At 39.7% G+C, this 17384-nt stretch overlaps 1 protein-coding gene across 2 annotated transcripts in view; it reads right to left on the bottom strand.

The window, feature by feature from the left end:
* Nucleotides 1-17384, bottom strand: part of LOC126248130 (dymeclin) — a 161233-nt gene that overhangs the window by 68903 nt on the left and 74946 nt on the right. For both annotated transcript variants that reach the window (XM_049948817.1, XM_049948818.1), the window contains exons 6-7: nucleotides 15242-15381; nucleotides 8588-8800 (exon numbers count right to left, since the gene is read on the bottom strand). In XM_049948817.1, coding sequence (XP_049804774.1) covers nucleotides 8588-8800; nucleotides 15242-15381 — 353 coding nt within the window. The remainder of the gene's footprint in view (nucleotides 1-8587; nucleotides 8801-15241; nucleotides 15382-17384) is intronic.

Here is a 17384-nt window from a genome sequence, read left to right as displayed (position 1 = left end):
TTTGATTATTGCAAGGGCTTCTCTGAATAAGTTTCACATGAAGATTATGATCGTGAAGCCTTGTGACCAGCAGGCAGTGGCTCCTTCAGCACTGGCTAGTGTCTGGTTGTAGTCCAGTGGAAACTTTGGAAGAAAGTGTCCTGAGGGACCCCTTCCTGGTGAGAGAAGCTGTAGGAAAGTGATTTGTCTTTGGTTGGGAGCTGGGGACCAATTTCCTGGCGAGTGTGAAGCCATTGAGCCCAAAGTAGGTGCAGAGAAGCAGCAAGAGGGGAGATCCCCACCCATCAGGGGGCCAGGACGGCCCACTGTCGGAGATGTAACAGGTAGGAGTACCGTTGCCAAAGTAGATGATGTCATCGCACAGCTGTAGCATATGACATTGTTCTACATTTTGGGTGCAACCATTTGTACTACTTCCTGGTCTCTTGGTAAGTCATTTTATCCAGAGTTTTGTATTCTCATAGTTTCTTCTCTTTCAGGAAAACAGTGCAATCTGGTGAGCAGGGAGAATGGTGCTTTCCACAGCTGATACAGATTGGGGAGGGGGGGGGGGGGCATGAGGAGCATTGGAATGTAGCACCTACCTGCCCACAATCTCTACAGATGGGCTTAGTGTTCCAACACGAAGACATGTGCCTTAATTTTAGACCCTTGAAGCACTGTATAGGGAGGGGAACATACGGTTTGAGGTCGCAATGGTATATCGTCATCTTGACCTTTTCAGGCAATGAATCACCATCAAGGGCCAAGACGAAGGCACCAGTAGCGACCCTATTGTCCTCTGGCCCCCTACATACACGATAGACAAAGTGTACTCCTTGTCGATCCAAGTTGGCATGTAGCTCATCGTCAGATTGTAAGAGCAGGTCTCTGTCGAAAATGAAGACCTGTACCTTATTTAGACTACTATGGGGAGGGACATTCACTGGTATGTCATTCAGCTTGTTATAAGCGAGCAGTGCCTGTGACTAGGCAGGGGATGCTGTTTTGATCAAAACTGACCCACTTTTCATTTTTGAGATGGCTGTCACTTCCCCAAACTTGTCTTCTAAGTTCTCCACAAAGAATAAGAGCTTTGTGGCCAAGACAGTATCACCATCAGTCCTCGTGCAAAATCAAGTACTGCAGGGAGTACTGCTCTGCTTGCCTCTTAGCCCTACGTTCCTCCCACGGGATATGGCCATCCCCCTTTCTTTTTTTTTTTTTTCTTTTTTTTTTCTTTTAGGGTGTTATCTCTCTGCATTTAAAAAGGACTGTCTTTTCATAGAGACTGCTAGTGTCATATGGTCACTAGTGGGAGATAATTTCATCTGCTTCTTATGTGCCTCGTCCACCATGGTGCCACCCACTCTTAACGGGGGCTCTCCCCATGGGCACCACCCAGCCTCAGCAACGGCTACCTAGCCGGTAATCCACTGCTCAGTCCCCGTACCCCAGTCGCAACAGGTACATACTCCTTGGCATATATGGAGAGTTTTCAGTTCGAGCACCAACAATGTGATCCCTGCACGGGCAGCGGGGCTACCACCTTGCTGGTACTTTATGAGCTCCCCCACGCCAGGATGGCTACTGAGCTGGGTTTTGGGTATATTTCATTAATAAAGGGAAGGAAGCGAAGATGAAAAGGCACAAAGGTGGAGCATACACTGCACTGGACATCCTTCTCTGCACGATCCACACTTCTAGAGAATTTTGAAAATTGTTGGCAGGTCAAATCCAACAATGGGGACCTTGTGTTCAATGAAAAGTTGCAGAAAATGCTGGAAGTGGAAACCTGAGTCCCTGTCATAAACCAGGTCCAAGCAAGGTCTGTACCAAGAAGAGGCAGAGGGGGAAGGGATTGTGGAAGTATCAGCTTGCAGCATGGAAAGGAAGTAATGCAAAAGGCTGGGGCCCCTTGGTAGCCAAGCACATATTCACAAAAGAGTTATGAGCCAAATGGGGTGTGGAATAAATGGCTGATGGTCTGTGCCTGAAATTTTTCTAACAAGGGAACCTCCCCATCGCATCCCCCTCAGATTTAGTTATAAATTGACACAGTGGATAGGCCTTGAAAAACTGAACACAGATCAATGAAGAAAACAGGAAGTAGTTGTGTGGAACTATGAAAAAATAAGCGAAATATACAAACTGAGTAGTCCATGCGCAAGATAGGCAACATCAAGGACAATATGAGCTGAGGAGCGCCGTGGTCCCGTGGTTAGAGTGAGCAGCTGCGGAACGAAAGGTTCTTGGTTCGAGTCTTCCCTCGAGTGAAAATTTTACTTTCTTTATTTTCACAAAGTTACGATCTGTCCGTTCATTCATTGACGTCTCTGTTCACTGTAATAAGTTTAGTGTCTGTGTTTTGCGACCGCACCGCAAAACCGTGCGATTCGTAGACGAAAGGACGTGCCTCTCCAATAGGAACCAAAAACATTTGATCGCAAGGTCATATGTCAACCGATTCCTTGACAGGAAAACACGTCTGATATATTCTATACGACACTGGTGACGGCATGTGCATCACATTACAGGAATATGTTGTCGACCCACCTAACTTGCACACCTGGCGAATGGGTAAAAAGATTCTTCTACCTTGCCCGATTTAGGTTTTCTTGTCGATGTGAAAATCACTCCCCAAAAAGTGATGAAAACATAAGAGTTTGTCACAAACTGCAACAAATGAATGCAACAGTTTCACAGTCGCACAGCCTTCGCTGTTCTCTGTCAAAACATATGTTTTTTACATTTTCAAATGTTTCTGTGTGTAGACCGTCAAATCCTGCATATGTCCAAGCAAATCTGTACATGTCCTGGAATTTTGGAGAGTGAAGTTGATTATGTGTGAGTGCCTGAACTTTGATAATTGTCAGAAAATAAAAAATTAAACTTTTCACTCGAGAGAAGACTTGAACCAAGGACCTCTCATTCGGCAGCTGCTCATGCTAACCACGGCACTCGTAAGCTCAGATGCTCCTTGATGTTGCATACCTCGTGCATGGACTACTCAGCTTGTATATTTTGCTTATTTTTTTTCATAGTTCCACACAACTTCTTCCTGTTTTCTCGATTGATCTGTGTTCAGTTTTTCAAGGCCTATCCCTGTGTCAACTTATAACTAAATCTGAGGGGGGTACAATGGGGAGGTTCCCTTGTAAGTGGCTGGTCATCAAAGTGTTATATTTTGAAACAGTCAAACACACCACGATTTAAGAAATTCATTGCACATTCTCACACATTACATAATTCATCTTGTGTAAAAGGAAATTTACTTTGAAAGTAATGCTTCTCAAACCACCATTTGCAATATTTTCCAAGGACCTATGACAAATGTAAACAGTTGAGATATCATACTCATTGAAAGAAGTTTTTTGTTATGGAGTATTGCATAGTCTTTGTCACATTTTGCTGTTGGCGGACATTTGTGTGCGCACTGTGTTTTGTTGGTGTAAATACTGCATTTTATTTGCAACTAAAGCTTTAGTTTGGTGTTATTCTCATGTTTATGTTTTACTGTTGCAGTATTATTTTGCAGTAGCAGGCTAAAGCGAAATTCTCTGTTAGAGTATGTGCTCACACCAGTCAAAAGTACAGGAATTTAATTGGAAACTAAAATAACTAAAAATTCCCGGAATACCAAAAATTTCCCATGTATTTTCTGGATTTTTCTGGATGAAAAAATTTCTAAGTTTCTTTTCTGGACTTCCAGCTTGACCCGGGGCATATACACCCTGAAGAACAATGACCAAGAAGACTGCATGAAGTGATGCTACACCACGATAACACCCACCCCCATTCTGCATAATTGACAAAAAACTCTATACAGGAGTTGGGCTGGGAAGTCATTCTGCACACACCTTATTCACCTGATCTTACACCCACAGATTTTTGCTCTTTCTGTTTTCTATAGAACAATCTCAAAGGAACTTGCTTTCTGGATGAAAATGTGCTCCAAACATAACTTGACAAGTTTTTCACCTCAAAACCATAATTTTTACAGCCACAGAATCGAAAAGTTACCCCAGTGTTGGCAGACTGTTGTAAATGGTAAAGGGGAGCATATTATTGACGACTGATGTCTCTTATGTGTATCTGTTGTGTTTATTAAGCTTATGGAAAAAGGCTACAAACTTCTGCACCAATCCTATATTTTTATAACAATATATTACTTACACACACACATGCGCATGCGCACATGCGCGCGCGATCTCTCTCTCTCTCTCTCTCTCTCTCTCTCTCTCTCTCTCTCTCTCTCTCTCTCTTCCCCCCCCCCCCCCCCCCCCGCCTAAGAGTCATCAAACACATTTTTTCTGGTGTTTCAGTAGTTATTTTATTTTATTTACAACGTGAAGCTGGAGTCAGCCCAAACATATAGTGCTCATCAAGTTTTTCATGCAACACTCAGTATTTATCGAAATAATCCGCAACCAGATGCATAAAAGAAATCTAATTTCTTAACTGGTTTCAGGCACTTATTGCCCTTCTTCAGAATGTTTTAACCATTACATTATTTTCAAGTATCAACAATAAGATGCATGCAGCACACTACTGTGGTCATGTGGTTCTAGTATCATTTTCATACACTCACTATGAACCACATGACCACAGCAGTAGGTTGCATGCATCTTATTGTTGACACTCACAAATAATGTGATAGTTATAATATCTTTCTGAGCCATGGCCTTGCTGCAGTGGTAAAACCGGTTTCCGTCAGATCATCGAAGTTAAGCGCTGCTAGGCTGGGCTAGCACTTAATTATCAATGATTGACTTGGAATGCTTATAAGTCTTGTAATGAGAACAGGTCACTGTGAAATACGCAAGACAAGAGACATCACCACCATGACTTACACAGGAAACCATGGTTAAAAGTTGCAGAGGACATGAGTGTGGAAGCCAAGTGGAATTGCTGATCATAACAAAGCAAAAACATAATACTGTGTGATCAGATTTATTGAATATTAGCTACATGCCCATGCTTTGCAACAAAAGTTTAAGAAGGGCTTTTGCATACTGTCACTTTTTATGGCTCCATTCCTCAATTGGTAAAAACTGAACCCTTATAGGATCACTTTGTCAATAAATTCATTTTTGTCAACCAAGAATTCAAATATAAATGAAATCTATCAAAAGAAGCAAAGCAATTCCATTAAGATTTTAATACACAAAGTAAAGTCAGTACATCTGTATATCCCAGACAAGTAAATTCAATGGTACTTTGTATTCATAAAGATAACATTGCAGCACTCAATTTTGCCACTGACATAAACGTCTGAAAATACTTTTGTCACCGACGTAAAAAAACTAATAGCGCAATCTATTGGTTCTTTGGTATACTACACCAAAACTAAGGTAAACATTCAAACTACTAAGCTGAATAGCCTCCTACAACTTTAAATTAATTTTTGTAATCCAATTTTCATCAAATAAAGCCTTCATGTTGCCCCAAGCTGAGCTCAAGCACCCGTGAAAACCCCATGAAAATTAGTCAAGTAGTTTTGGAGATTAGCGTGTTCAGACAGACACAACCGTTCTAAAGTTTTATTATTAGTATAGATGTGGCAAGTGACATATAGTGTGCAATCAATAAAACTGTTTAAAAAAATCTAGAAACTCTATTTAAAAGCAAAAATGTAAGTAGTATTCTCTAAAGTACTCAAACAGTTTGCATTTGTGCACTTCCCTGAGCACAAAAAAATGCCATAAAATTTATCTCTGATGGAATACACTGCACTTACAGTGTGGTAATTGGTTGAGTGTGTTAGTTTCTAAATGAATGCAGTTTCTGGTTCTTCACCCTCCTTGTCAAAGATGGTGATGTATCACCCACATACACATTTGAGTATAATGGCAGCATTGTCACGCTTATCAATTTTAACACTCTGTTACAGCAATCTCCATTAACTGTTCACTAATCCAAATGCACACTGTGTCACTTGTCTAGTCTTAAAAAAGACACATATTGAAAGTAGTTTGCATAGATCCCAGTTTTGCCACTTGGAATGGTCTCAGCAGGTAAGTCCTCATTTCATGGGATCTTTTATGCTCATGTACGTGATAACAGTTCCTGACAAAGAAACATTTCTCACCAGGATACCTGCAGTGTCTGAAGAAGTTTTTCGGGTACCTGGTGTACTTGGAAGAGAGAGTCAACGTTTTCTGTGAAACTATTATGCCTGAGCTGACTGCGGTGGTAGCCATTTTGAATGCTATATGTAATGTACAACATTGTTGAGTAAACAATATATCACCTTCGCTGAAGTTAAAGTGTGTGTGCTTGGGTTGCACTTGTTGTTCCTGACATTTCAAAGCTTTCACTTTCTCAGGATTACTTCCATAAGTTTTTACTTCAAAGTAGTTGTAAAATAACAGAGGGGGGGGGGGGGAGGGGGGGAGGTTGTACTGACAATGGTTTCAATGTCATCTGCCAACAGATAGTGTAGTGGCATAGCTACCAGGGTGCCATCTGTGTCTACCCTTTAACAGAGAATGCTGAAGCCAGAAGGCTTCATATGGTGCAAACATGTGAAGTAAGCAGGCAACCATGCAATGGCGACACACTCGTGCTTCCTACAGCCAACTGAGCGAGTTTGAAACGGGGTCAAATTGCGGGTTTCCGAGTTGGCGGGATGGTCCTTCTGGAGAACTGCCACATAAGTTGGACATGCTGCGTGAATTGTGCGACAGTGCTGGTATCAGGATCACATGAACAGTCTCACACCCATAGACAAGGTTCTGGATGTCCACACAGCACAGATGCCCAGCAGGATCGTTTTATTGTAAGGGCAATAGTGGCAGATCATACAGCTACCACAGCACAGATAAGAGGGCTTGTGAGCCCAGATGTGTCAACATGAATTGTTGCGAATCAGTTATTTGCAGTGGGACTGCGGGCAAGCGCACCTCTAGCCTAACTTCCACTAACACCACAGTATCAATGTGCACGGCTTGACTGGTGCTATCACAGGATCACTTGGAGGATGGAATGGTGCACCATGACCTTCAGCAATGAAAGCAGATTCTGCCTGCACACAAGTGATGGTTGTTGAGGCATACACTGTAGACCTGGTGACCGCTGTCTCGTAGAGTGCATTTGTCCAAGACACACTGATCCCACCCATGCATTATGGTCTGGGGTACAATAAGCTACAACTCTCATTCAAATTTAGTGTTTCTGAATGGAGCATTAACCAGCTTCAGTACATGTAGAATGTTGTTGGACACGTTCTTGGAACAGAAAGGTGGTGTGTTTTTCCAACAGGATAATGCTCACCCATACACTGTCTGCGAAACTCAATGTGCAATGCGACGTGTTCAGAATCTTCCCTGACCAGCACAATCTCTGGATTTGTCTCCAATTGATTACATGTGGAATATGATGGGATGAGAAGTGACTCGTGCAACTTGTGAACCAACAACTCTTACAAAACTATGTGAACAGGTGTGGCATAAAGTATCCCAAGATTGTATACACCACCTGTACGATTGACTGGATGCCAGAGTCAGCACCTGCATTTCCACCTGTGGAGGCAACACACGTACTAATATGGGTTTTTCAGCGTGCTTCGATACCTGGTACCACAGAACTGCTTGTCCTACTGTTCTCTAAATGTAATCATTTCATGTACTCCATATGTACTGTTGCAACAATAAATTGTAAATCTCTGAAAAGGTGAACTAAACTTTCTCCCAGTTGTGTATTTAGAATCCTCTATCAGCTCTCTCAATTTGTGCAACCTTCTGAATCACTTTGTAGTAGTGATAAGGACAACATAAAAATGTATGAACTGTCAAGAAAAGAATTACACAGTGAGAGGGGCTATGTTCAACATTAAGAGTCCATGCTGAACATAGTACTAGTAACCACTACATACACTAGTAGATAGAAGTTGTTAGAAGCAGGGACCTTGGAATACGCTGCAGTATTGGACAGTACTGTGAAATAGCAATAATTATGTTAAAATATAGGCAAATCATGAGATGATATGCTTACTCAACAGAATGGGGTTAACATCTGATGAGTAGTGAAATAAAAATTAATGATTGATTGTGATTTAAATCCTACAGCTCATAAGGACCATTAACGAGTTATAGGTAAAGGTGTGTAACATGTACATCAGCAATTGTATATAGTCTTCTAACACTAAAATGAAGTAATGTGACTATGACACCACTAAGTGTTGGTTTCCTGCATTCATAATTAAATGGCAACTGGAAATGAAGTATTGGGTATACCGGGAAAACTAATTTCCGGAATATTATAGCCTGTGCTGTTACAATGGGATAATAATTATGCCAATTTGAAGCCAGAATAGTTACAAACTGAACAAAAAATCGTTATTTTGCCAGAACTAAATTTAATGCACTGTACTATATACCAGCTGAGTGCACTTAGAAAGTCCGCTACATAGCCTAGAATGTACAGCACAAATAACTCTTCAATTTCAATTTGAAGATGACCAGTCATCAGGCTCACCCACAACTACACATACTATCCTGAATTTTACATTATTGTTGTCACACGAAATTCTTACAACTGAATACCACTCACAAAGGAGGCAAGTTCACAAGTCATGCAACAGATATTAGTATAGCTCATTTCTTACCTTCCGAGTTGCTGAATGAAAATAAGGCTTGGCGGTAGGGATTATGAAGATTTTTATCACTAGTGCAGTGATTGGCTAACACAAGAATGAGCAGCACAGACTGATTTGCTAAAGGTGCTCCAACATCAGCTTGTTTAGCTACTGCTGTCTCGGCATTTTCACTGCTGGATGATGCCCGTGACAGACCCCAGGTAATCATATTCCACAATTCAGCTGCAAGATAAGAAAAATGTATTAAATAGTTTAATTCATCATAGCCATATTCTGTTCTAAAATGTTACTTCATTACATTTATACTGCAATGGAAAACCCACAAAATAATTATGAGGATAGATCACTACTAGCTAAATGAAGTAGTTTTTGTGCAGTAGATATATGCAAATGCACAATGTGCACTGAACCACTGACTCCCAGCATTATGAGCCAACTATGCAAGCTAACCCAACCCAACCCAACCCACTGTGCTGAGGGGCAGAGGAAGTTGGGGTGGGGGAGGGAGGGAGGGAGGGAGGGAGGGAGAGAGACTGGATGTTTATTAACTCTCTGACCAATTACTTTCTCGAGTAGCTCACCTGCTGATCAGCCTTTTTCAAGTGCCCATCTGCAGGTCAACATCTCCTAGGTCTAAATCTCCACTATTCAGTGATGAATTTCTACCATTATATATAGGGTGTTTCATAAAGATTCAGTCAATTTTAGAAGACTCCATCTTATACACAAATAAATACAGAAACTTGGGATGAATTTTAACACACACACACACACACACACACACACACACACACACACACACACACACACACACACACACACACACCGAAACTACATGTCTACCTTGGTACCAGTTGTAAGTTGCAGGTTCATGTGGTTGCCCCAAGGGGGTCTCCTGGCACAGTTAGTTTGCTCATTCATTGCCCACAGTGTGTTTAGCCGAAATGAATGGTGCACCACGATTTTCGTCAAAAGTATGGCACTGGACCTCCTACAATGTAAGAATTGTATGGATCTTGCATTGCAACACTGGCCTGCAAGATTGCATTATTTCACAGTAGAACATATTTTTTGGGGGCAGTTGTGAACATCATTTTCCATGTGACTCCCCTCCCAATAACTTTGGGAGAACTACAACAACCAGTGAATGCAGCTGTTCCATACATGCTCAGAAAAGTATGGCATTAGCTTGACTACCATCTGGATGTTTGATGTGCACGATGAACATTTCTGAATGGCAAATGAAAGCTTTTTAGTTTGGCATGTAAGTTAAAATTCACCCCACGTTTCCATCTTCATTCGTGCAGAAGGTATATTACAGACTACCATATTTACTCGAATCTAAGCCGCACTTTTTTTCAGGTTTTTGTAATCCAAAAAACCGCCTGCGGCTTAGAATCGAGTGCAAAGTAGGCGGAAGTTCTGAAAAATGTTGGTATGTGCCGCCACAACTAACTTCTGCCATCGAATATATGTAGCGCTACACAGGCATGCTTTGCAGGCAGAAAGATAAATACTAGAGCCAAAACCTCTGCGTCAGTAAATAAATTTAAAAAAAGGTGGAAGACGAGCTTTTTTTCTCCGCCCCGAGTTTCGACCACAGCAATTTCATACATTATCCAATGAAGTAAATACAAATGCCGTATTGTTCATCTTCGAATGTGGCAGCATTTCAATGTACTATGAAAATCCGACTGGCAAGACTGTTTGGGATGTTTGTCAATATGGCCAACTCTACGTTCTGAATTTTTTTCCTACGTGTGAAAAGAGATGGTTGCAAATATGAACTTTTATAAATTGTGAATCACATGCAGTATTCTCTTCACCATAAGAATAATACAAATATAAACATTTTGCCATGTATTCTTTCCTGTTTGCTGCTATCTCATTTAAATCCTGCCTGCCTAATAAACTACGAAACTAGAGTGAGACAACAGCAAACGTGGAAGAATATACATATCATGTCATGTTTATATTCATATTATTCTTATGCCTAATAGTGATACAGTCAGAAATTAAGCACGGCAATTGACTAGATTTTTAAATCTAAGACGACTCTAATTTCTGTGCAGAATGTAATGTACGAAAGAGGCGTCTGCAAAGATTTTCAAACGGAGAAAAGTTTTCGCTAAACTCTCGTTCAGAACATCTTCTATCATATGCAGTCTATTATTTGGTTCTTGCTGATCATTATCAAAGAAAGCAGCAAAGAAAACAAATAGCAGTCTCTTGCCTTTGTTTCGCTGATGAGACGATTCCTTTTTTTTTTAAAGCGGCGGTAGCGCGCACAAAAACAAGCCATGCCGCGAGCGGTGGCAGGTCATAAACACTCATTATCAGAATGCGACAAACAATGCATGACACAGTAAAATAATGCATTTTCAGCTTAGAGTGACGTAAACACCTATAACAAAGAGAACGGCACTTATCAGATCAAAGAAAAATAAGCAATCAATTCAAACCAGACGAAGCACGTGAAAAAGGAAGGGTACCCGTATAAATACGGACGGAGTGCCTGACGCATAGCAATGGCTACCTGGTAAAGCTTAACTGCTAAGCTTACGACTCGAACCAAACTACTGTAGCTGTATCGTCATTCATTCGACCTAAATTGTGTCTCATATTACTATGGACCAACTTTGTTTCGATTTGGAGGTGCGGCCTAAAACTTTTCTCTCCCCTTGAATTTCGAGTCTCAAATTTCAGGTGCGGCTTAGATTCGGGAAAATTTTTTTTCCTTGATTTCGAGTCTCATTTTTCAGGAGCGGCTTAGATTCGAGTAAATGCGGTATAAGATGCACCTTCTTCAAAATTAATATAAAAATGTCCAGTGTCTCATTTAAAATTTCTGCCAGTCTTAAAAATGGCCATATGCTTGATGCCATGGGAAACCTACATCTATCTGCTAACACTGGATTCAACTGGCAGCAGCAGTGCACCAATGCGATAAACATGAGTTGCTGTGATTCATAAGCTTGCTAACACTGTCTCCCTTCCACCCTGCCATCACAAACCCAGAACACTGTCTAGCCTATGATGAGCCACTGCAGTCTCAAGTGCCAGTGGACTTAAATTGAAAGTGATAAATTTTTGGCAACACTACAATATTTTTGTTAGTATCTAGTTTCATAGTGGAAACAAAATAAAACTTATTCATATGGTGTGGGCTATAAATTGAAAGTAGTAGCATATGCATAACATGGAAACAGAGCAGATGAGCACCATTTTGGCCCTCCACCAACAGAAAAAGCCATTAGCAATTGGCAGGCTAGTAAAGAACTGAAAAAAAATGAGGGAGACTAAATTTGCAAATAGAGAACTGAATGCAAAATGGCCGAAACTAGATGACAACGTATTGAAATGTATTCAATGACAACATCAAAATGGCATTGGAATTAATACAAAAATTATTCAAATACACACTCGTAAGCTAGCACTACAGTAGAAACTTAACAGACTTTAAGGGTGGTGTTGGTTGGTGCTACAGGATTATGAAGTGTCATGGACTTAACATGCAGACCAAAACCAAAATATCTCTGAAAATGAAGAGAAAATATTATCTTTCCATCACTTTATTATTCAACATCGAAATAAAACCAGTGTAGAACTAAGTCAGATAATGAATAGGGATGAAACTCGTCCGGTATTTGATGTGCCGAGAAACAGAACTGTTGTCATGATAGGTGCTAAAACTCTAACTATACTACACTGTTGTCCTTTCATGTTATGCTGATGGTACTAAACTTAATCTAATGATCATTTTGAAGCACAAAACATGCCAAAACCTAAAATATTGCCAGGTGTTGTTCATGTACATGACATGGGTTGAATGGATGAAGATGGTATGAAATTGTGGAATAACAGTGTTTGGGAGAGAAGTAAAGGTGCTTTATCGAAGAAGAGTTCTCTTCTTGTGCTAGATGAGTTTAGCAGTCATTTGTAAAATTCTGTGAAAGGGAAATTCAGACAGGAAAATACAGAGCTTGCTGTTATTGCAGGAGAACTTACTTCACAACTGTAACCTCTTGATGTCTCAATAAATAAACCATTTAAAGTGTATATGAGAGAGGAATTGAACAAATGGATGAGGAATGAAACCAAACATGAATTCACTGTGCAGGGAGTTTTAAAATGATCTACAATCAAACAGGTGTGTAAGTGGATAAAACAGTCATTGCTCTAGAGTGAGAGTTGTTAAATCTTTCATGAGCTGTGGCACAAGTAACACTCTAAATGGCAGGGAAGACCATCTTACATACAAACAGGATGATGATGATGATGATGATGAAGAAGAAGAAGAAGAAGAAGAAGAAAGTAAGTTCTGACGACAGTCTTCAGGGATTTTAATGGTCAGTTCATTTTTATAAACTAAGATTTTTTTTTTTTTAGTCTGGCTTTGCACTGTAATAATAAAAATGATTACAATGTAATTTTTAGAAAACTTCTTAAAAATTAAGTTGCACCTTACAGTCTGTAAAATACGGTAGTCTTGTGAAAGTGGATGAGTCTTTTTGACTATTTATTTTTTATTGTTAATTGCATTTGGTACTTATTATTCCAGATACCTCTCTCTCTCTCTCTCTCCCCCCCCCCCCCTCTCTCTCTCTCTCTCTCTCTCTCTCTCTCTCTCTCTCTCTCTCTCACACACACACACACACACAGCTCTTCGACACCATTTCTTTATTTTGTGTCGCAAAACATCAGTGTGCCACTTCTGCTGTGTTCTTTCAACTTGCTTTATTTAGCAAGCTGTCAACTGACAACATACTGTGCCGTTTCAGTTTTTACAATTCTCTTATTGCTCTCAGTTAAACTTGATAGGAAGTATATGGTATTTTTGTTTCTTAAACAAGCTGTTTCATCCAAAAACTACTAAGCTGAAATGCAGCTACCTGAAGACTCTGGAAAAACAACTGAGAAAGCAGAATAATTAAAATTACTATAAAATGGGCGAGAGATTGTCTATCTGCCTGTTACCTCACAAACCAACAAGCAGGGTACTTATGTCATGCAGCAGCATTCTGTCAATTTTCATTGTCCAGTAAAAATCTTGAGACTGAGGTCATGCCTGGGAGATGGAAGTAGTGATTACGTTGACTACTGCAGACCTGAAAAAAGAGATGGAACTACTGAAAAGCTTGTGGTACAGTGCATGTATGACACTTTTCTGACCATTAATATGGAGTATCAGAGCTGAAAAGATAGGAGATGAACTCTGAAGCTGACCTGTGGTACAACTGCTTCTTCACAAGGTGCAGAAATGAGCAACACAATACAGAGTGGGTGTAACACTGAAATTATATAAGAAGTTTTCAGGATGAGTGACCTTGCAGACATGACCATTTTTTTCAGTCAAGGGGTGAAGAACAGAGGTTGAAAATTCTGTGAATTCAGATGAAAGAAGAAAGTTAAAGATCATCCAGAGCATTACAAATCTACAATATTGAAATATAATGTCAAAAGGTGGTACGAGGCAATGGTTTCTAATTTTCTGAAGTGGCACACTGACGCAAACATTGCAATACTGATCTAGTTCAACTATAAGTGTCTGCTCAGTGCAGTATCTGAGGCAAAATTAATTTCAGGAAAACTTCACGGCATTACTACACAGAGCCTAAAGTTAAACAGCACACCAGTACTACTAGAGGTATTAACAATAAGTAATATCTGACATGCCTTTTCATCTACCGTCAAGAAACGCATGATCCTATGGACACTGCAATTAAATGTCAGACTGTAAACTCACATGAATAATAAGCCTCTTTCATTTTTTTAAAAAAATCTACGAAAATGAATACCAAAACCAATGGACTATTTGCTATCATACAAAACCTCTAGTTTTTTTACCTCTCATTATAATACATGAAAATAACTTTAGCCTCACATTTACCACTATAAGGGAATGATCTGGTTTTGAGGGTTCATACCAACATTCCTATTCAATCCATAACAAATATCCATAGCTTACAAGAAAGCAAGGCCAAAAATGACACAAGTCTCTTCTTTTGGAGGAGGAATTATCCCAAATCAGCTAGTCTGTGGTTTGTCTAAAATGCTTAATTCAAATGATGAGTTGATTCTTTCAGAGATGAAACAACAATTTAAATTTTTCATTAAGGATTACATTCTGCTTGTCTGTGAGCTCCTGCAGTATTAAGACACAGATACCTGTTGCATCTGAAAATTAAAATAAATCTGAAAAGTGGTTTTTTCCTCAAATCTGATAATATATCATCATAATGTTAAACTATTCTAAAACCAGTCTTTCAGAAGTATTATAATGAAGGGGATCTTACTGTGTTAATTTTGTAAAATAAGAAAGTTCTAAATTTGAATTATACTGTAAAAAACTAAACAGTGTGACAAGTTACTCTTTCCATCCAATCTGGGGTCTCAAATACTTTTTCAATGGATCTTGCAGTTAGCATTAACCAGGGATGTTTCTTTTCATCGTAGTACCCTGAATACCAAAGTTCAAAGAAAACACAATAACACCTTCTTCCATTCATGTAGCGCACACACACACACACACACACACACACACACACACACACACACACACACACACACGAAAATGAAGATAAAGTTGCTGCATAAAACTGCAAACTCAGCATTCTGTTGCTGAACTACATATATTTAATATGAAACACAGTACACACTTACATGCTAGAGTGACAACCAGGCTACCTCCACCAGATAAGTTGTACAGACCAGGAGGTGCTTTTTCTTGCTTTATGAAGTGCTGAAGAAGTTTCTTGACCAGCAGTGGTGCATGGATTGAGTATCGACCTTGCATCAGGCTCCTACAACACAGGAGTATGGCATACAATATGGTAAGCACACCTTCATATTAGATTTAATGTCCACTATTTAGTGTGATCACTGGATATGATTGATCTAATGTAGTAACACATCAATAGTTCAACAAAAGTGGTTGACACACACTCAGTAGACGTAATTTTGCTCAGTAAGAGGCTTATGGTGATCATCATTAATGTGTTTGAGCCACAGTAGCAGTAACTTTACTGCAATATGCACTAATAGCATAAGTGGTGGACTGCTACTCAAATTGCTCTGCAGTTTTTAAATAATTTGAAGTTCAAAATACTTTTTTAAGAGTTGTGAAAATACTGGCTCCAAAAGTAATTTATTAGTGGATTTACATTAATCTTTAACTATCTTGTGGTGTTATTGCTTCTAATAGCTGTTATCTGTGAGTGTGTTTATGCCTTGCATCAAAGTCTTTTAGCTGGGTTTACATTTTGTTACGAGTACTTTGTGGTTGGAGTAGAAGTGAAAGCTATAAATTTGTTTGTGTATTGTAGTCAGTTATTAATTTTCAACCAGTATTTCTTGCTGTTTCTTGTAAAATAGCTGTATAAAAAAACTTTTGAAAAATTCTGCTCACTGTCTAGTATTCAGTTTTCACTGAGTTTACTAGTGGACATGTGAATTTTTGTTTTTGTTTTTTGCAAGTAATCATGTCAAATATTTGTGGTGGTAATATTAGTGGTGGAAAAAGGCAGGAAGGAAAGATGATTAGAGTTAGCAGCAGCAGCAGCAGCAGCAGCAATAATAGAGTAGTTACTTTTTTTCTAAAGAGTAAAATTTGAAATCATTGTAGTTCATAAAACTGCTTTCATCTAGTAGCACAGCTTAGGTGATGTAGACAAAGTTTTTTTCAAAATTTTAAATTTTTTTGCATAAGTGAGCAGTGTGAACTTGTCATAAGTTTATGGGTAGTAGGTTACAGTGTGAGATTTATCGAAACTATTTTCATAAGGGGGGGGGGGGGGGCGAAGCAATGGAGAAGTCAGTGGGCTTTCTAATGAGATACTCTCCTGGAAGTGCAGGACATGTAGGAACAAAAGAAAAGTTAACAGAGGAGCAGGAGTGTAAGATCTGTGCCCTTCAGGTGCATTCAGAAAATGCAAGAGAGAAACTGGATAAGATAGGAGCAGCCCCTTGGCTGTGGAATGGGAACTGGTAGTTGGTAGTAAGGAGGCTAGGAGAAGGAAATACTGAGAGTTTCACTTCCTGTATCACCAATAGATCTGATCGAAAGTCAGAGTTTAGTGGACAGGTGTCTTATTTAGCTCTTGGTGTAGAAAACATGCAGTAGACCTCAACAGTTAAGAAGCTTAAGTCAGCTGTAAATTCAAATAGAAAGAAGAAGGTTCTGTTGCTAGGTACCTCTCATGGATGAGAAGTAGGCCAACAGTTGCAGGAAATATTGGGGAGTGAGCACTAGGTCACCATCACTGTGAACTCAGATAACTGATAGCATTGGAGTTACATAGGAATTTTACAAAAGAGGATCATTGTGGTGGAGCTGGGAATAGTCTTCATAGGGGCAGGGAGTTGACATAGGTGAGGAACTGGAAAAGATAGCTACTCAGGCTTGTGGAACAAATGTGCACCTCATGCAGCTGTTTCAGCATCAAGATCAGCCTCATTTTAATACAGCTGTTATGTTTGAAAGAGCACTATGTAGGTTGTGGCTCACATTGCAGTGGTGCCATTTGAGTCTATCAATAGATCATGTTTCACTAGGCATGGCTTGCATCTCAATAGGTATGGGAAGGGGAGGTTTGTACAACTTACAATAGAAACTCCCCACCGTACATCCCTCAGATTTAGTACTACGAGGGTCCAGAGGACAGTCTATCAAAAACTGAACACAGATAAAGCATGAAAACAGGAATAAGGTGTACTCTACTAAAAATAAATAAATAAATATTAGAAACAGTGAACAGTCCAAGAACAAGAAGTTCAACATAGAGCAGCAGAGAAGAGAAATGGCATC

This window comes from Schistocerca nitens, chromosome 3 (genome assembly GCF_023898315.1).
Source record: "Schistocerca nitens isolate TAMUIC-IGC-003100 chromosome 3, iqSchNite1.1, whole genome shotgun sequence".
NCBI classification, from domain to species: Eukaryota; Metazoa; Arthropoda; class Insecta; order Orthoptera; family Acrididae; genus Schistocerca; species Schistocerca nitens.
This window is presented reverse-complemented; position numbering and strand designations above follow the sequence as displayed.